Genomic DNA, 20,488 nt, shown 5'->3' with positions numbered 1-20,488 from the left:
ACATCTGGCCAAATATCAGGGATGGTGTGGTGAGTGGGGCAGGGCTTCCAGACAGCACCAGTTTACTTTCCAGCCAGCCCCTGCACCCCATAGAGCAGCCTGTGGTCCCAAGAAAGTCTAACACTTAACTGATTTAAGTATTTACACTTTATTTACAAAACACAAATAATAGGAAAGGCTATTTACAAGTGAACTTCAATGGTAAAACAAACCAGAATGCATTAGTCGACCCTTGGCTCAAGAACCACAAGTCGGGTAACTGGCAGCTTTCAGCCACTGCTGAGATGCTACAGCAAGGAAGCAGGGTGTTCGCTTCCAGCAGGTCCAACAGGCTTCCCAGTAAGCAACAGACTGCCGCAGGTTAAGCTTTTCTGGTTTGCAACAATCAAATTGTATCAAACCCCAACCCCACAAAGAGGCTGAAGGGTGACCCTCCTTGGCAACCAAAAAGGCAAGCAACAAGCAACTGAGTAGGCTCCTGCAGCAATCATCATGACCCAAGCACAAAGCTCAGGGACTCCGATGACAATCAGCTGCAGAATAAGGGACAGGACAGAGTCCCCCTGAGGCAATCAGTGGCAGAAGGTCAGCAGCACAGGCAGCTCCCAGGGGTTGTTGCTCTAAACCCCTGCTCCAGATGACTGGCTGGGTGCCCCACACGCTTCGCAGCTTGCCAACCCCACTCCGAACGCTGGCCTGCAACCTGAGCTCCCGAAGACCCTGGTCCTGGCACTCTGCCACTCCTCAAGATCCCAGTGCCTTGCCTGGTGCTGACCCACTTCCCCAGGGAAGGTGAGGGGTTTCCTCAACTCACTGGCCCAGCTCCCTGCTCCGGATAAGGATGCTGCCTGTGCTCCTGGCTGCTGCTGCTTCTCCTCAGTGGAGTGGAGTGGGGGGCTGACTGCCACCCCTAGCCTCCGGGATGCCTGACACATCCAGCACACTGTGATGGGGACTTGGGGCACCAGCTCTCTGCCCCAAGCCCTGGGCACTGCTCCCTCTCTGCTGCAGGGCTGGAGGCATGGCCGCCTGCCGCTGCCTTCTTCTCCCAGGGCCTTCGAGGCCTTTCAGAGGGGGCTCTCTGCTCCCTCTGCTGGGCCAGCTCACCCCAGTTCTTCTTAGGCCTCCTGCGTCGTTCCCCGGAGTCACTGTCAGCAGCCCCCACATGCCAGTTCGGAGGCTGCTTTTATCCCCTCCGGCAGTCCCTCCCTGGCTTGCAAACCAGCCAGCCAAGGACTCAGGGTGGCTGGCCCACAACTGCGGCCATCCCCCTTCCATGCGAATGAGGGGATTGAAAACCCCTTCTTTCAATTGGCTTCTCCTTTTCCACAGGGCAGGGCTCCCTTGCTCCACCCTTGGGATCACTCAGAATTTACCCACACTGTTTCTAGCCCAGGGTAAGTATCTCGAGCCAGTCTGTTACACATCAATAAACCATTGCTGAACTGATCTCTCTCTATATAGTTGAGTTTCATTTTAATCATGGAAGAACACAGATTTTGGGTATTTTAATGAGAGAATTTGGGGGGTTATCAGAGAATTTTGCAATTTTTAAACAGAGAACACCAGGATCTCTGCTAGTGAGACAAGTGGCAAGACCCAGGCAGAGGAGCCTGCCCAGGGCCAGCACCAGGGACCCAACTGGAGGGCAAATGAGGTGGCTGACCTCCTGGCCATTTGGAGCCAGGAGGACATGCTTTGACAGTTCATAGTGGGTCATCGCAATGAGCACATCTTCTGGATGATAGCTGACAGACGGCAGAGCAGGGGCACCAGAAGACATGACAGCAGTGCCATATGAAGGCCAACTGTGCAGCCATGGCCCACTGGCAGCTGGCCCAGAGGTGCAGGTGGCTCTGCTGCAGTGCCCATACCACAACCCAGGCAGCTGGGCAGTCTCCGTCTGGGTCTGTCAGGCATGCAGCCATGGGGCTGCAGGTCCAAGAGGGCAGATGCTGTTGCACGTGACAGATGCTGTCACACAGATGGCAGCAGGTCACAGCCAGGCAGCAGTCCCCACTGCAAAACTGCTGCAGTCGGTAAAGGGTGCAGGGGCCATTCTAGGTTAGGGCTGCTTCAGCAGTCCAGCTGGCACTAGGGGCTAGTGCTCCCAGATATCAACTGGTTGGGCCTCAGAAGCTCCCTGAGCTGCTCACCAGGGCAGCTTTTTATATTGCTGGGGCTAGCTCCTGGCTGAAGATCTGGGAGGAGCTGAGCAGGGTCAGTTTGCCCCAAGTGACACAATTTGCCCCACAAAGTGCATGTTCAGGCACATGTGCTGAGGCACAAATCTCTGGCACAAATGTGTGCCGCTGCTATTTGAGCTGCTGCAAATGCATGTGCCTGAATGTGTGGACATGCCCAAAATAGTTTTATTTTGAAATAACCATTAGTTTCTGAAACAGCCTCATATTTTCATTATAATGGAAAATAGCTGCCTAAACCAATGCATTTTTGTAGATTAATCCTTCTTAAAAGTCTGGAATAGTTGGGCAAAAAGAAGTTCTTAGAACATATAAAATATGGGGAGAGATCAGAAGGTAGGTGATTTCTCCAAGTCAAATATGTATATTAAAAAAATTTCATCTCATCAGAGAGAAATGTACCTGAAATTGCTTCCTAAGACCACACCAAAATTAAGTGTCCCCTCTCCAACTTGCACAGAATAAAAACAGTCTGGGTGAATGACAGAGTACCGAATGCAAGAACCAAGTTTAAAACAAAATTTGGGACTTAATGCTTTGTGATAACAATTTCTAGACAGCTTGTTCTTACCAGTTGTACATCAAAATGAACGTGTGCTTCCTCATCTGAGGTGTCCTGACAAGATCCACAGGGGAAGGTCTCAGCTCTTCACAGTGTTCCTCTTCAAAGCTAATATTCTACAGAAAAACCCATACAGCCTTACATCAAGGGTTGAAGGGTAAGAAAATTCTACCCCTTAAAAGAGAACCAGGAAGGGACTTGACTATCCAGTGTAAGTGTATGAAGCAGCATCTCAGATATACTGCATGCACCAGCTTCAGGGACTGCATCTATTTGCATTCTTGTTATTGCAAGGAATGCAGTGGAGAAAGGTCATAATGGAGAAGTTAATCAAAAGAATTCTATCAACAAATACTACTACTGTAGATTTAGTAGTATTTTTTCTTTTTTCTTTTGATCCAGGGTTTCCTATTATGTATCCATCAGATTCCTAATACCCTACTCTTTTAGTCTCAATTAGTCTGGAGTCAGCAAAACAACAAAGCAAAATAATTCCAACTCTGGGATATACGCAAGAAGTTTGTGGAAAAGGTACAGCACTGGGTTCCTTTCCAAACCGTCAATCCTCCCAACTTATATGGAGCACATCATTAGGCTTTTAACTTGTTTTGCCAACTGGCATAAGGGAGAGTAATACCTATCCAGCAGGTAGTGAGGCTGAGCTTGATATTTCCAAGTATGCTACATTCCCCACGTGGAAAATATTATATGTAGAATTATTATAATGCCCTCCTCACCTCAAGATGAACAGGCAGCTTTTTCCCATTTTTTTGGGCAATGCTGTGAATAATTTTCATAGCCTTTTCATTTCGTCTCTGAGATATCAACCACCTGGGAGACTCTGGAAGACACCTGCAATGCAAGTGAGCAGAGAGTGTCACAAGGAGGAAAAGCAGTATCAGAATAGCTTTTGATACTGAACCAAGACTGTACTGAATATTGCTTCATTCAGTGACCATCATTTCCTACTTGTCAGGAAACTATCAGTTTGTTGTGCTGTGACTTGGTGACAGTAAGTCTAGCTAGAGATGAACAAGTTGAGGATAAATAATAGAAAGCCATGAAAGACTTGGAGTAAAAAATATATATACATTACTTCCAGGGTTTGAATTACAGGGGGGTTGGAGGGCTGGGCCCCACTCCATAAGAGACAAGAGACAGCCGGCAACCAGGAAGAAACTGCTGGTTAAGCTTGGGGAAAAGCAGCCCCTCACCCTGATCTCTGCTGGGCACTTTTTGCTGCAGCCAGGCTATGCCCGGGCTGCCCTGAAGCTTCTCTCCACCACCGCCAACCCCCACAAAAGTCAAAGTGCGATTTGAACCCTGATCACTTCCTCAACTAATTTGCCCATCTGGTTCCTCCAGTGGGAGTCATCTTCCAACTGCATCTTAGGACTAGCCAAAGCCCATGCACAGAAATACTGGAACAAGTTATTAAGAGACAAAGCTTACAAAAATGCCCCCAAGCCCACCCAAAATACTTCACCCCTTAGCTATCCACTACACCAACCAAACACCTCTTCATATCCCCAAAAGCTTAAGAGATGTATGAAGCCAAAAAGGTCCAAGTTAAATCTTATAAATGATAAATGTATTTCATCTACTTAAAAGGAATCTATGTCCCCTTTTTCTTTGGCTGTGCACAAAATCATGAACATTCAAAAAAAGAGTTCTGCGCAAGAGTCTGCTATAAACAAATAGATGTTTTAACAGCGGAGAGTTCCCACTAAAGAGCCATCATTTCAAGATAACATTAGGAAAATTAACTAAAGGTCCTTTAAACAAATGTTCAGTTAATATTCATGTTAAGTAAAACTCAGTGTCTCACATATGGTTTCAAATCCAGTTTCTCTGTACAAAAAGAAATTCAAGAACATAATGGAGCAAGAGGTAGATAAGGTGTGCACAGTATTTCCAGCTAAGGACAACGAATGAAGACTTGCTCCTTTTTGTTGGCACGTCTCTCTCACTTGCACAGACAGTAGCATTGTCTAAAAGAATCTCCATCCAACCATTCATCCATCCAGGTAGCTTCTTGAGAGTCACTTAGAGATGAAGAAAAACATTTTAATTTTTCATAAAAGTATTTACCAGTAATTGAACAAGAAGAGGAAGCCTGGCAGTGTAAAGGCAAGCTGCAGCCATCTCCAGTGAGGAATAATATAAGCAACAGCATCCAACACTAAGAGCCCAACTGTAAAGGCCACTTGATAGAGAATGCCCACCGTCTTCCTGTAACTCGGGCCAACAATTTCTGTGACTGCAAAAACATATGAGAAATGGCTAAAAATAAACAGTAATAAAACTGAAAACAGATAAACAGAGATGAGCTAACTAAAAATCCCTAATCTGGAAACAAGGGCCACATCCAGATGCATGGCTGTGAGATATGGGGTGCCACAAATACATCTGCAGTGCCACATACCGCACAGTCAGGTGTTTTTGGCACCGCAAAGGTGCACTGCCCGAGCATGTTCTGCTCCAGGTTTGTTTTTTTTTCTCCCACAGGTTTTTTTTGACCCCTGAATATCCAGGGAGCAAAAAAAACCTGTGGGGAAAAAAAACCCGCAAAACCAGCAGCGCCTACACAGGCAGTGCATGCTGCTGAAAAGCAGAGCCGGGCCACCTGGAGCCACGTTGTGCAGGATTGCTGCTGCTGCAGCCCTGGGAGGCCCCGAAGACCCCAGGTAAGGCTGCTGGGGCCAGCATAGTGCTGGCCACACCCTCTCTTACCACCCCCATGGTAACATGCTACGTGCCAAAGTACAAATGGCACCTGGGGAACCAAACATCTGCCAACCGTGAGATTCAAGAATTCTTGGAGATGGTAATTTTGTGGGGGGAAATCTGGAAGAAACATGTGATATCTATTCCTTGAAATATATACTTTAAGCATTTTGGATGTTTTGCATAAAATCTTAAAACAAAAAAAAATCCTTTGATGATTAAGCCTTGTTCACATACATAAATATTTTATTTTTATTAGAATACAGAAACTAGAACAGATGTTCATGCACAAGTAACATGCTGAACAGTCATTTCTCCACTATGGCATTTCTTGGCTAAATCAATATCTGCCAAATGAAATACAAGATGTGCAAATGGGATTACAAACCCAAGAAAATTAAATTGCAAGAACTGGACTCACACCAGAACTGAATCATGAGGCCAGAAAGGTTGGGAATACTAGCTTAACTGGTACTTTGACTCCATAGGAAAGTAGAGCTGGAAGGGATCTCATGAGGTCATCTGGTCCAGCCCCCTGCTCAAAGTCCAGACCCCTGACTAAACCATCTCAGTGAAGTGTCCATCTAACTCATTCCTGAAAATTTCCATGGATGGAGATTCCACAACTTCTCATTGATCTTAGTCCCATCCTCATTGAAGCCATGATCTTAGTGCTGTCCCCCAGGGCCACAGAGAAAAAAATCCCCTCTCAGTCTTCCCTTCTTCAGATTAAATAACCCTAGTTCTTTCAGCCTTTCCTCATAAGCCAGGTTTCCCAGCCCTCTAATCATTTTTATCACTCTCCACTGGACTTTTTCCAATCTATCCACATCTTTCTTGAAGTGTGGAGCCCAAACTGGATACTGTACTCCAGGTGAGGACTCAGCCATGCCCAGTGGAGCAGAAGAATCCTTGATTTGCAAGTGACACTCCTATTGAATACAGTCCAAGATGCTGATACCTTTTTTGACAACAAGAACACACTGATGGCTTATATTCAGTTTATGGTCCACTGTAATCCCTACATCCTTCTCTGCAGTACTGCAACCTAGCTAGTCATTCCCCAGCCTGTATTTATGCATACAAAGCAGGCAATTTTCTAGTCTGTCCTGGTTATTCTGGATCCTAGACCTGTCTTCCAAAAGTGTCTGCAGTTCCACCTAGCTTGGGTGACAATCCATAAATTGGTTAAGCATGCACTCAATCCTGTTGTCCAAATCCATTAATGAAGTTAAACAATACTAGACTCAGTAGAGCCCTCTGATGATCCCCACCTGATACCTCCTTCCAACTAGACTTTGAGTCACTGATGAGCACAATGAGTCAACCCATTATATATTCACAGTACTTTAATCTAGTTTGTATTTCCTTAGTTTGTTAATGAGAATGTCATGGGAGAGTGTCAAAAGCCTTGCTAAACTCAAGGCATATCACATCCACTGCTCCCTCCCTGCCACAGAGCCTGTTGACTTATCATAAGAGGAAATCAGACTGGTCAGACATGACTTGCTCTTGGTAAATTCATGCTGGCTATTCCTGGACACCTTGTTCTCCTGTAGAAGCTTCACAGTGAATTCCTTAATGACCTGCTACATGATCTTTTCAGGTCTCAAGGCTGACTGGTGTGTAATTCTCCAGATAGTCCTTCTCTTCCTCCTCTTAAAGATGTATATTTGCCCTTTTCCAATTATCTGGGACCTCACCCAACCCCCATGAATTCTCAAGGAGAATAGCTAATGGCTCTGAAATTACCCAAGCCAATTCCTTCAGTACCTGGGGTTATATCCCATCTGGCCCTGCCCACTTGAAAGCATCTAGCTTCCCTAAATAATCCCTAATCTGTTCTTTCACTACTCTATGCAGTTTGACACTTTCCCTAACATTTCTGCCAAATGCATTTATCTGGTAGCTGCCTCTATCTGTGAAGACTGAAGTAAAAAAGGCATTAAATACAGGCATACCTCGGAGATATTGTGGGTTTGGTTCCAGACCACCGCAATAAAGCGAATATCGCAATAAAGCGAGTCACACGAATTTTTTGGTTTCCCAGTGCATATAAAAGTTATGTTTACACTATACTGTAGTCTATTAAATGTGCAATAGCATTATGTCTAAAAAAACAATGTACATACCTTAATTAAAAAATACTTTATTGCTAAAAAATGATAACCATCATCTGAGCCTTCAGCAAGTTGTAACTTTCCTTTGCATTCACAACTTGGCTAACTGTTTGGCGCAAGAGGCCTGGCTTTCGGCCTGTCTCGGCTTTTGACATGCCTTCCTCACTAAGCTTAATCATTTCTAGCTTTTGATTTAAAGTGAGAGACGTGCGACTCTTCCTTTCACTTGAACACTTAAAGGCCATTGTAGGGTTATTAATTGGCCTAATTTCAGTATTGTTGTGTCTCAGGGAATAGGGAGGCCCGAGGAGAGGGAGAGAGACGGAGGAACGGCCGGTCGGTGGAGCAGTCAGAACGCACACAACATTTATCGATTAAGTTCGCCGTCTTATATGGGCGCGGTTTGTGGCGCCCCAAAACAATTACAACAGTAACATCAAAGATCACAGATCACCATAACAAATATAATAATAATGAAAAAGTTTGAAATATTGTGAGAATTACCAAAATGTGACACAGAGACACGAAGTGAGCAAACGCTGTTGGAAAAATGGCGCCAATGGAAATATGGCGCCGATAGACTAGCTCAATGCAGGGTTGCCACAAACCTTCAATTTGTAAAAAACGCAATATCTGCGAAGCGCAATAAAGCAAAGTGCAATAAAACGAGGTATGCCTGTACTTCAGCCTTCTCTGTGTCATCCATAACTAGACTGCTTTCCACATTCCATATGGGACCTATGGTTTCTTCAGTCTTCCTCTTACTTTTGACATACGTATAGAATCCCTTTCAAAAACCTCTTATGTCCCTTGCCAGTTGCACCTCAAATCATGCCTTGGCCTTTGAATTTTCTCCCTGCATACCCATCCAATTCTCTTATACTTTTCCCTAGTACTGCAACCAATGTTCCTCTTTCTGTTCCTTTTTGAGTTTCTACTCGCTGACAAGATTGCTGTGTAGTCAGGGTGTTGTTCTGTTGCACTTTCCATTCTTCATTTGCATCAGATAGTTTGCTCCTGCACCCTTAATACAGCCTCCTTGAAATGCATCCAGCTTTTCTGGATTCCTTTTCCCCTCAGACTTGCCTCTCAGGGGACCTTGACCACCAACGACCTGAGTTTGTAAAGCCCACTTTTTAGGGATATTTTACTGTAGCATCGAACACAATCTTAAGTAATGCCTCATTTGACTTAAAATATTACAGAGAATCATATGGAGCCAGGGAATAATAATAATAATAATGATTTATGTGACCACATCTGGAATAATGAATCCAGCTCAAGGCACCTTATTACCAGAAAATAACAACATTGGAAAGATTTCATAACAAAATGGTCATGCAGTTCAAGGAAACAATTTTTAGTGAAACAAAATCAGCTACAGATGTACCATTTGGCTAACAAATAGCATGTCTCCTCTGATGACAAGATGTGTCAGGCTCTGGAACATTCCCCAAAAAGAAGTGATGAAAGCTTCATTGGTGCCAACACTGGATTTAGTACTCCACTGACTAAAAAAACTAGAGTACTGTGGGATGTATACAATAGCTGTGCTCTGGTTTGCAGGTTGAGAGAGAGAGAGAGCAAGCGAGTGCAAGTCAAAATCAAAGCTTAAGTTCTACAGTCGCAAGACAAATCTTCTTGGGAGAATGTACCTTAGTGGGTACCAGGGCACTGGCTGACAAACCATATAAAGAAGAGTTAAGAAGAAATATTAAGAAACAACCAAATGAAAGTTAAGAAAATAAATATAAACTAAGGATTACTCAGTGCAGTGTGAAGCCAAAGTGGCTACTCATTGGGTTACAACTTTACTTGCCTTGCACACCCCCCACGTGCGTTTCAATTAAACAAAGCACACAGTATCAAAGAATATTAAAACAAATCCTGGGTTTTTTGTTTTTAATCACACTATACGATATAACTAAACTAATAAAATTGTTATTTTATTATAGCAATACTAAAGGTTATTGTAATGATGCAATAGTTTGCATTTGCCCTTCACTGATCTTTTAGGTATAAAAATCTCTCAAAATTGTCCTTTTCTTCTGCTTGTTCCCTTACAATGCTCCTTTATCACATCCTTCCTTCAGTCTCTTTGTTGGAGAACTACTAGTGGCATAAGTGTCACATCTGACTGTAATGAGCTGCTTCCCAACCCTCCTCCCTAGCATTATAGTTGGGGATGAAGAGAGCTGCACTGCAGAGAACAGCATCCTAACATCAATAGCTTGATCTTCCAAAGTTGTAGTGGTTTGAAGGGACATGTCTCTTGTAAATGAAGCAAGCAAAAAATAAAAACAAACAAAAAAAAAGGCGGGGGGGAGAGGGGGAGACAGAGAGGCAGAGCAGCCATAAATTAATCATTCATGTACCTTTTAGAAAGCACTGAAAAGACACTTTTTTGTATTTTTAGCTCAATGGAATGCCAGTTTCCCCCTTCATTTTCTATTATCAGTATTATCCCCAGAGAAAGCACAAAATCTTACTCAGGATGTAGCCTGCTGTCCAGCTGCCCTTGCTAACCAGGCCTTGTAGAAAGCGAAAGATCATGACCCACAGATAAGTTGGTGCTAAGGCCACAAGAATTCCAGAGATGGCATTTGCAATGATTGTAACAAAAATACAAAGCTTGCGACCGAACCTGTATTGGATGAGAATTAGAAGCGTAAGACAACTCTGAAAATGAGATTATAGACATGGATAGCAGGAACCTTAAAGAGTTTCACATATCATTTGGCACATCCAAAAACATAACATTTGGCCTCTCTCTTTCTCCAGTGCCTAATTCCACATAGAAACTTACTGGTAGAGGAGTGACATAGTAATATGTGAGATACTGGGGGGGGTTTCTTAAGCCCCAAAGGGTTAACTTGCCCATCAGTTCATAATTCTTTAAGTAGTTCTGAACCAATTGGATGGGATCAGATACCCCAAATGACAAATGGACAACAGACCCACATTTTAAAAACCACATATCATTGGATTGTGGCATTTACAATTCCATAAACAAAACAGAAAGACACCCCCTTGTAATAGGCAATTAAACAATAAGTAAATTATATGCAAATTAATACACAATTACTCTGCCTTTTCTTTTGAATTGCCTATACAATATAAAGGATTAGGAGTCATTTATTTACATACAAAAAGGCCAATCTTGCAAGCTGTCTTTATTTAGATCTTCCCTTCTATGGAAGTTGATTCATACATGGAGAAATTACACAAAGCTCACAATGCCAGCAGAATAAAGCAATGTCTTTGGGTGAGGGGCCAGGTTCTCGAATGTTGGCAAGACAGATTCTATTGTCTCTATGGCCATGCACCAAGCCATCAATGCATCATCCCTGACCTTATTAGGGCTCTGCAAGAACTTTATATTTGTTGCCCAAAAAAGTGTTAAAGGGTATGACAGACTAAGCACTATATTCCATACTTTGCCGAACAGATGTTAGTGTCAAAAGGAAACAGCTGTCATTGATATTATAGAAGAGCAGGGAACACAACAAGCAGAACAGCAGCTCAAACTCAATTTCCTAGCTTTTGTTAAGTCAGAATATTTGTGTATAGGCAGGCTTGGAATTTTGCACATATCATAAAATCCATGAAAAGAACTTGAGTTCTGCAAGAAGGGATATTACAGGACCAGCAAAGATTTCCAGCTATAAAAACCACTATGTCTCAGAGTCTTTGATATGTCCACGTAAAGCGGAGAGAAGTGTTAATTCCTAACATCATGACATTACATCCAACTAATACAATCTTTCTTCCGAAGGAGCAGTGGTCTGCAATCAGTCACAGACTTTTCCCTTTAACTTAGCCTTTTATTAGTTACTAAACACCAACTGTTTTTTTCCAAGGTCAGTATCCCTGATCGTCCCACACATACCTGTCTGCTATGTAGCCAATGTTTATAGAGCCAAGAAGAAATCCAGCATTCACACATGACTGAAAGAGGTCCAGCTTCCAGGAGTCATCGCATACCAGGTTAAACTGAAGAGGCACACCACAGTTAGAAGAAAACCAGTGAAACTAGAAATTGGTTCATACCAGTATCAACAAGTGTAAACATTTAAAACATCTTTCTGATCAAAAGCCTCTGTTTTATGAGCATCCAAAGTCCTACTGAAGTGATTTGAGGTGTACAGGGACAGGCTGTTGGATAATTCTGCTGTTAACTCCTAGATTTCCTACTCATCTCATTTGTTATTACTAGGGACAATGCGAATAAAACCCCAATCTGTTTCTCAACATGATGGTATCACCCAGTCAGGATTTGGGCCCTAAATCAGTCCTCATACACATAAGCCTGCTGGGGGCTCTCTGGCATTGGTAACTTGGCTACAATTTCAGAGTTAATTCCTGCTTTTTCTTTTCCTGCACAACAACAGGGGGTGAAGGACCTCCTTTTCAGTGAACAGTCTAGATGCCTATAATAGAAGCAAACAGCTCCCTGACCCATCAGCTTTCTGAAGAGCATGATGAGAGAGTCACTGGACCAGTTTGAGAACTATTAACTTAAAACAGAGTGCATGCTAACCTGAGCAAGGAGGGCTTGAATTCAACAAGTGCAAGGCCCAAGCAGAGATCCCCAATGCTTGCTGGGCTTGTAAACTAGGTCTTCAAAATGCAAAAAATCTTGATACAAAACATGACTGTTTTGTTAGGCTCTGCCAAGAGGGAACCAAAGTTACGTATTTGCAGCTGCTCTTCCTGACTTTGTGCAGCTTTTCAGAAAACATCGTCTAGACGAACAGCAGTTATTTGGGGGCACTTTAAGGAATAAACAATTTTAAAAGCCATCCTAATTTGGCTGTCTATCCCTTTCCTGTCAATGTCCAGTTTATTAAAGTTATGCATTTTTGATCCATGCAAGAGTACATATTTAATCCCATGCTGATGTATTTCCATATGTAAAAGCACTATTGCTTTGGAATGTGCTGCCATTCATGTTTATGCAATTACATTTCCCCTTGTCCATTACCAGTATAGGAATGAAAAGAAAGAAGCCAAGCCCCTCACCGGCAGCTACAGGGAAGGGAGATGCACAGTGACACAAGGAGTAGGAAATAGCAATAGGAATTCTTTTTCTCAATCAAATCTAGATTTTACTTTAGGAACTTTTGCTCGCTTGCACTGCCTTTCCTCACTTCCCACCACACAGCAGCTCTTCTATTGTAATAGGCAGCCAGCCAGTTGCTGAGATCCTCTCCACTCTTTTTAAAAATATATATTAATAATTAAAGGTGTCCAGGGGAGAAGAAAGTTCCTGTCAGCAAGAAGGGTTAAGGGAGATTTTTGGCCATTTCTTCATCAGTAGAAAAATGTATTTTCAGTATACATCTTGCCAATACAGGAAATTCTTAAGGAACAGAAAACAAAAACAAACAAACAAGCAAGCAAGCCAAAGACCCCATACAGAAACTTCACTTCCTTTTTAAATAGACAGCAAAACTTGGGTATATTACAAAAGGGAATGACTCAACAGTGCTAGGAATACGCTTGACCAAATACTTCACAGAAGCAGGGGTCATCAGGGATCAGGTCTAAAGGCCATGGCTAGGTTGCAGATTTAGCACCTCATATATTCCAAACCAGCTCTGTGAATGTGACTGCCAAGAACCCAGACACCTCTACCTAGCTCTAGGTGCCTAAATCTGTGCCAATGTGCAATGGGATCTGAACCAAAATTCCAACCATCATGCCTCCTGCCATGCTACTTGGCAAAAAGTGCTACTGTGGGATCAGGGATCAAATCCCAATAGCGCTATATTGCCAGTGTAGGGGGAACCTGGGATCATGATCACAGCAAGCTAGGTGCCCAGTGCCCCCATGGGACACCCAACCACAAGAGTACATAAAGCCTCTGTTTTATTGCGCTATGAATTGAATGAACATGTGGCCAGGTTACTAAGGATGTAGCAGCCAGGCAGCATGTCTAGTGCCAGACATTACATATAAACTGGTTTAAGTGATCAGAAACTGGTTTAAACCTGTAACAGAACATAAGTTTAGCACACATAAACCAGTTTCAAAATAGCTGAAACTGGTTTATGCAATGTCTGTCCCAGACCCCTTTCTGGTTTAAGTTAAACCAGAGTCCCCCAGCATCTGAGATGCTTTGCAGCCCTGGGCTGGGCTGCGCTGTCTGCTCCAGAGAACAGAGCTGGCTCTGCCCCTCTGCTCCCTAGCCAGAGCTCCAGCAGAGACTGCAGGTACAGCAGGGTCACCTGGCTTCCCCCACCTCCCCACCCCACCCCACATCTTGCTGCTCATAAAGGATGTCCCCCACCCTCCCTTCCATTTCCCACAGCACGGACCCCCATCCCACAGACCCTAAGCATGTGGTATGCTAGCTAATGCTAAGAGGTGTCTGTGTACACATCTCCAATTTCACTGGGACAGGCGGACAGAACAGCGTCCACTTAGTGCTTTTTGGAGCTAATCAACAGATCAGCTGGTAATGTCCCTCCATTCCTTCCTTGGAAAAAAATTGTTTAAGAAGTATTTGAACTAATGAGAGAGGCTTTTGTTTTGTTGATGGGCTGATAAACACTGTGTTATCAGCTCCCTGCTGGCTACCTCACCTGTCAGGTTTGCAGACAGTATGAAAAAATAGGGAGAGGGAGACTGAAAAGCTCAATATTAGCAACAGATGCATGCATGGCACACCCTTCTCCCCGCTTTGCCTCAGAGTGCTAGCCAGGGGCTGGCAACACTCCTGCCCCTTAAACAGTGAGAAGCTGGCAACACTCCACCCAAATCAGAGCATCCTGCTGGGGCCTGGCCATGCCGCCCTCATCTCAGTACTGTAGAAGGGAAGGGAGGGCTGCTCTAGCACCCCTTGGCTTTTAGCCTGAGCCATTGCAGGCATGTACCTGTGTTTCTTCAGTCCAGAGGGAATGTCTGCATGGTTACAAACCGGTTCAATGTAGGCAGTTTAGACTAACCTGAAAAGATTGAATCAATTCAGGCTCTGGTTTTTGAATATCTGTCCCTACAGGTAAGTCGGGGAGTGGGGGTGGAACTGAGGCCCCCATATTGAGGAAGGGAGTTGGATAGGGCTGAGGCTAGGGATGCTGCCCAGCTAGAGTGATGCATGGGGTCCGGGGCTTAGAGTCTGGGCCCAAGACAGGAATGTACAACCTCAGGGTCTGACTGGGGAGCAGAACAGAGCTGAGGATGGATTGTCCAGGGGGCAGTGGGAGGCAGTTCCCCACCACTGTGCACACTCCCAAGGGGATTGAAGGGGGCATGTGCCTTCCAGATATATGTGTGGGGCAGGGGCAGGTGTGGGCTGGTAACTGCAGGTTGGGGGCTCCCCATCCTGCTGCCCTCCCCCCAGGGGCCTCTGCAGCCCAGCAGGTGAGACCTAGTGCAGCAGGGTGGGAAGGCTTGGTGCTGCTGCTGGGAGCCCCGTGCCACCATGGTGAGGCACCCCCTGACCACTCGCCAGCAGCAGGGGTGGTGGTGAGGAGCTGTACCCTCCACTGCCGACAGGAGAGCAAGGAGCACCTCACCATGGTGGTGCAAGGCTCCTGGAAGCAGCCTGAGCCTCCTCACCTTGCTATGCCCTGCTGCACTGGGTCTTACCTGCTGGACTGCTGAGGCACCCAGGGGAAGGGCAGCAGGTTGAGGAACCTGCAGCCACCAGCCCACATCTGTCTCCCTGCTCATGGGCTCCACTCCAGCCATGCCTCCCATGGAGGAGGGGGAGCCAGGCTTTGTACTCTGTTCCAACCACAGCAGCTACCACCTCCCATCAAGCCTGAGGGCAACAGTTGAAGCCTGGACCCAGAACCCGATCAATGGGAATGTGAGAAAGCACTAATCACATAAATACTAGGGCAGCTGCAATTGGTCTGGCTGCTGCCCCTGGGCAGAGCAACCCTTGGGGGAAGCTCTGTGGGAAGTGGTCAAGGACACAGCACAAAGAGCCTAGGGCAGCTTTGGCCAATTAGGCAAAAGTGGGAAGCGCATCAAAAGCAAGGGATGAGCTGACAAAGAGCTAGCAAAAACGTGGAGCATAAACGTAAGGCAGGGGAAAAGAAAAAAAAAAGTAAAGACGGATGCTAAGGACCAATGAAAAAAAAGAGTCTAGGACTGAGAAAGGTACTTGAATTCCGGGGGGAGGCCAAAATGAAGGTTGATTCTCCTTGTTCTTTGTAAAAGGGTTGATATTTTTCATACAAAGCAATGATCCGAAACAACATTTCACTTAGGGTCAATAAAACTAGTTCCAATGTCCAAGGCTGGGATAACGTACTGTTCAGTGGTTAAAAATTGTCTTTGCCGTAATTACAGATTAAACTTTCTCTTGCTGGAAGCGATCATAAACCAAACCTTTTGGTTAAAAAGTTCTCTAGAAAGTGTTATATGTAGACAGATAGGGAGCTTAGAGGGTTCCCCCCCACCCCAAATTTATCAACGGCTTGTTGATGAAATGAAAGGAAAACAATGTAAATAGAGCCAGTTCTAGGTGCAATGACAAGAAGCTAAATCCTTTATGCAGAAGAAGATGGTGATTTCTGACAAATTGCATTGAAAACATCCCAAATTACGTGTGGAGACGTCCTGAGAGTCTGGAGGAAAGAAAATTTCCAGGAGAAAGTAGTAGTTTTCCCTACAGCTGTGCAGATTTGTTTCGTCATTATAAGAGTTTGATTTTTAAAACCATTTTCTTCCAACAGATCCCATTCTCCTCAACCAGTTCAGTTGTGAGGCAGTAATACTAACACGGGTAGCAGGCCCTTCCTCTTATGCACTCATTTATTCTTGCTGATTACACTTCAGCAGAGTATTTGTGTCTTTGCCCTGATAAATCTTGACCCCCCACACTCCAAACTGATCAATGTGTATGGACTCCTGCCTGCATGGGAAGTCCCCACTGTGCTCAGCAGAGAGAAAGGCCCAGTCACACAGGTCAGATTGCTGTAGTGAGGTCAGTGATGGATTGAATGAGTTGGATACAAGGATGCTAAACAACTTCCTCTGCTTAGTTTTAACAAATCAGGTCATAATTTGAGTATCGGTGAAAGCTGCTTGGCTAGCTGATGTTTTGAGATTAGCCCAGTGATTCCCAGCAGGGGTTCCACAGCACCCTGGGATGCTGACAGATCCTTATTCCCAGCCTTGTGACTTACAGACTGCAGCACATTTAGCAGGCTTGCGTGTTATCATTTTCCAATACGTAACCATTTAGTATTTGATGAAACCTTAAAAGATTTAAAGGCAGCTCCCCAATTAAAGGCAAAACCTTGACTTTTTGGTCTCTCAGAATATGTAGCTTAAACTTGGGTTCTACCGCTAGCACTCCATGGCAGCAGAGAACCCCATCTTGCAATACAATTTGATGGTTCAAGGCAAGAACAGTTTCAACAGTGCAAGTAACAACCCCTTCAGAACAAAAGGAAGTACCTTAATAAATGGAATGTACTTTACTACTAGGTATTTCATTATTGGAAGCACTCTTTTTTTAAAGGAAGTAACTTCTCTCAAACTTGACGTGCAAAACTCTAAAACTCATGGCTCAGAGATGATACCTTTTATGAGGCCAACTAAGAAATTGCAACAAAAAAAAAATTCTGCAGGCTTTCAGGTGTGCACACCCTTCTCTCAAACTTAGCTTTTATCTTGGACACCATTCTCTCCCCCAGCACTCAGTCAGCAACGATTAAGGTGAGGGGGAGGATATATATCCTTACCTCTGTCACAATGGATGTTCCTGGGGAATCATAAACCCAGCCATCTTTGCAGAGTGTGAGGGGAACCCTGCTTTGGCTGGTGAAGTTTTCTAATGGGTTACTGCAGCTGAGGCCAGTCGTGTTCCAGTCCACATCAAATCTCCTGCAACGACTAGTGGACGACTCCCCATGGATGCCCCACTTGGGCACAGTGTAATTCAGTTCCTCTTCCAAATTCCAGCCACACCTGCTGCTCAGCTCTGCCACACCAGGGCTGAGACAGCGGTGTTCAGGGATGAAGCCCAGGAAAAAGACACCCACGTAAATAGGCGTGAAAGCAGCCGAAAGCAAGCATAAAATGAAAAAAGCTCGTTTCTGAAACAAGTCAAATTCTCCAACGTGCTCTAAAATGTCATCGAAGGTTGGCATCTTTATATGTGGCAATTTATTTTGAATTAAACTCACCTAGTTGCTCTTCCCAACACTGCTATATAATTTTGTCATCAGCAAAGGCCCTTAAATAACAGCAGAGTATTTGATCAAAAGTCAAAGAGAGTCTCTTTATAAATTATTAAACCCTATGTTGCAAGTCTCAAGTGAAGATTCATTTGAAGTTACGCCTGAATTCACCAATGAACTGTGGAGAACTACTACTGTCCCCCCAGCCCCAGTTAACCGAGAATGGGTTCGTGCTCTTGGGAAGGACATGAAGCAAGACTGAACTACCAACAAATATTTGTCAGGGCTGAAAGGTACTCATCATCAATCAACCAGATCATAACCTAACTTGGAGACAACCTCCCCTATTATGTGCCTTATACCTGGATTTTAGGGTTGATACTCAGTATTCACAAATTTAGTTATAAGCAGATGTCAGAGATTGAAGTGGTTGGGTTGTTTGTTCATTTGTTGGGGGGGGGGAGGGGGGCTTCTTTAATCCAGCAAAAGACATTCTTGAAGTGTGTAAGGTGTTTAAATGCCTTCCACAATACAAAGACACTGCCCTAGGAAAAGGCTTACACCTTTGCAGTAGGAAGGCAGCACTTCCCAGAACTGACCTTTTTCTTCCATCAAAATCTAGCACATATTTCTCTCCTCCAGTAACAATGCTAGCCACCTACATGTGTGAGAGCAATCGGGCAACTGACTATTCAGCTGTTCAGTCATTGCAGTTAAACACAGTGTTCCAGATATGAACCTGAGTTGAATCTTTCCTGAAGGGGGGCAGGGAGAAAAAGCTAACACTGACACTGTTAGACTTGCATTTAAAAAACCATGTGCTGCAGCATTTTGAAATCACTACAAATTATAGTGCTATGAGGGGTGCACAGACATTCAGGGACAACTGGGAAGCTACAGAAGTCTCTGTAGAGGTTTGCTCTCCAGCCAGGGGAGCATAGAGGGCTGTTCCTTTCCCTGTCCCATCTCCCAGGGGAGGGGAGGCTGGCAGCCAGCTTGATCACTGACAGCTTGACCTCTCCTTCACCAAGTAAGAGACTGGGCAGGCCATCAGGGATTGGCAGCAGCTGCCAATGTAGCAGCAACAATGGTGCCAGCTGTTCCCCACAGGCAAGTCTGGTCTCAATCCTGCACTTGGTGATAGCTGGTCTGGGAGCAGTGGGCTGTCATTGAGGACACTGTAGCTGCTCTCTCTCCCTCCTTTCTAGGAAGGAAGAGCAGCACACTGCAGAGAGTGATGTAAGGTCAGACACTATGCATGACACTACAAAAAAAAAAAAAAAAAATGTAGTGGTAAAGTTCCAGATGAAGAGTTTGCATTATTTCTGTACCACTGCAGGCAGAGGATACATCTGAACACCCACTTGTTGTAGCATTACTAAGTTTATGTTGCACTACAAATCTACATCTGAATATGGCCTATAATTGATACACTGCAGGGGAGAAAACTCTTTCACACATTTCTTGGTAGGATTAAAAAAAAGGAAGTAAAAGCATTTCTTTGAAGTATGTAGTACTGGAAGGCTGTGACATGCTGGAGAAAGGAATGTACCAGCAGGAGTTAAAAAGGAAACTGCCATTCATTTTAGTATCCCATTGTTCCCCCATTTGTTCCTTACTCAGCGCCAGGGAAGAGAACTTGGAGCAGGAGGGACGGGGAGGAGGAAGAGTTGCTGCACTAGTGATGCTGGCCAGATAATTACCTAGATTTAAAACAGAAGTTATATTAGTCCACCAAAAATAAAACAAGGAATAAAAAAAATGTATATCGTCTCTCACACTGCAGGGATATACAAGGACAAAAACCTCACCACAGAAGAACCTGAGGTCTCGTGTATCTGTAGGAAACTAAGCCCAGTGGTCTGGAAAGGTAGAAGTGGAGGATTCATATTTGGTAGCTTAGGATTTTTTCAGGTATGGAACATGTGGTATGTGTTTTAAAGACAACTGGACTGCTGACTAGTCCTCAGTTAAAATAAGGTATGGTCGGTAGGGAGGAAAGTGCTGCTGTTCTTGACCAAAGGTATAGGTTGTAACCATGATGGTTTACAGGACATAAGCAGACGAGGTTCTTTGGGTAAATCTAATCTCTTTTATTAGACCAACTCAAATAGTTGGAAAAATTCTTCTGAGCAAGCTTTCGGGTATAAATATTCTTAGGCTGAGGAAACATCTGCAGTTGGTGCATACTCTTCCTGTTCTTGATTATGCACATAACTACTGGAATGTAGTTTCAGTCTTTTATACATAGAACAAGGGCATAAAGCATTGGTTGGATGGGAGCCCTGTAATATGAAACTTGTTAGCATGTTATTCAAAATCCAGGCTATACCATATACCAATACAATCTTGCCACTACCATGCAGTTTTACTAAACTGAGCCAAAAAAGTTCTCACTGGTGGAAAATCCTGTTTGACATGCTCATGCAGACTTGCTCAGATGGGAAGAACCCCTTACTTGAAAAGAAAGATGATAAAAAAGAAAATTAAACAATGAAGCAACAGAAAAGTAAGCTTCTAAATAAGCTTTAAATATTCCCTTTACAGGGAGCAAAGCACATGAACTTCTGAAGTTGAAGAACACGCTATGTATTGTAGCAGTAGTATACAACACCCATCACCTCAAAATGAGATTAATCTAATCTAATCTTGCACCCAAATCATCACAACCCAATCCAAGGAGGCTCCAGAGGACAGTAACAGAGTTTAATAATCTAGAACCAAATAAAACCG

The 20,488-nt window shown here is 44.2% G+C and overlaps 1 protein-coding gene across 1 annotated transcript in view; it reads right to left on the bottom strand.

Annotated features, from left to right (window-relative positions):
• The window catches only part of LOC149873309 (solute carrier family 22 member 2-like), a 29,011-nt gene extending 11,196 nt beyond the window's left edge, over positions 1-17,815 (bottom strand). The window contains exons 1-6 of the mRNA XM_090042420.1: positions 17,318-17,815; positions 11,503-11,606; positions 10,103-10,257; positions 4,858-5,026; positions 3,504-3,618; positions 2,776-2,882 (exon numbers count right to left, since the gene is read on the bottom strand). Of these exons, the coding sequence (XP_089898546.1) occupies positions 2,776-2,882; positions 3,504-3,618; positions 4,858-5,026; positions 10,103-10,257; positions 11,503-11,606; positions 17,318-17,725 (1,058 nt within the window). The 5' untranslated portion in view covers positions 17,726-17,815. The remainder of the gene's footprint in view (positions 1-2,775; positions 2,883-3,503; positions 3,619-4,857; positions 5,027-10,102; positions 10,258-11,502; positions 11,607-17,317) is intronic.
• Positions 17,816-20,488: the final 2,673 nt, after the last annotated feature.

The sequence above is a fragment of the Crocodylus siamensis genome, chromosome 1 (genome assembly GCF_052110815.1).
Source record: "Crocodylus siamensis isolate JL-2025a chromosome 1, ASM5211081v1, whole genome shotgun sequence".
In the NCBI taxonomy this organism is placed as follows: Eukaryota; Metazoa; Chordata; order Crocodylia; family Crocodylidae; genus Crocodylus; species Crocodylus siamensis.
This window is presented reverse-complemented; position numbering and strand designations above follow the sequence as displayed.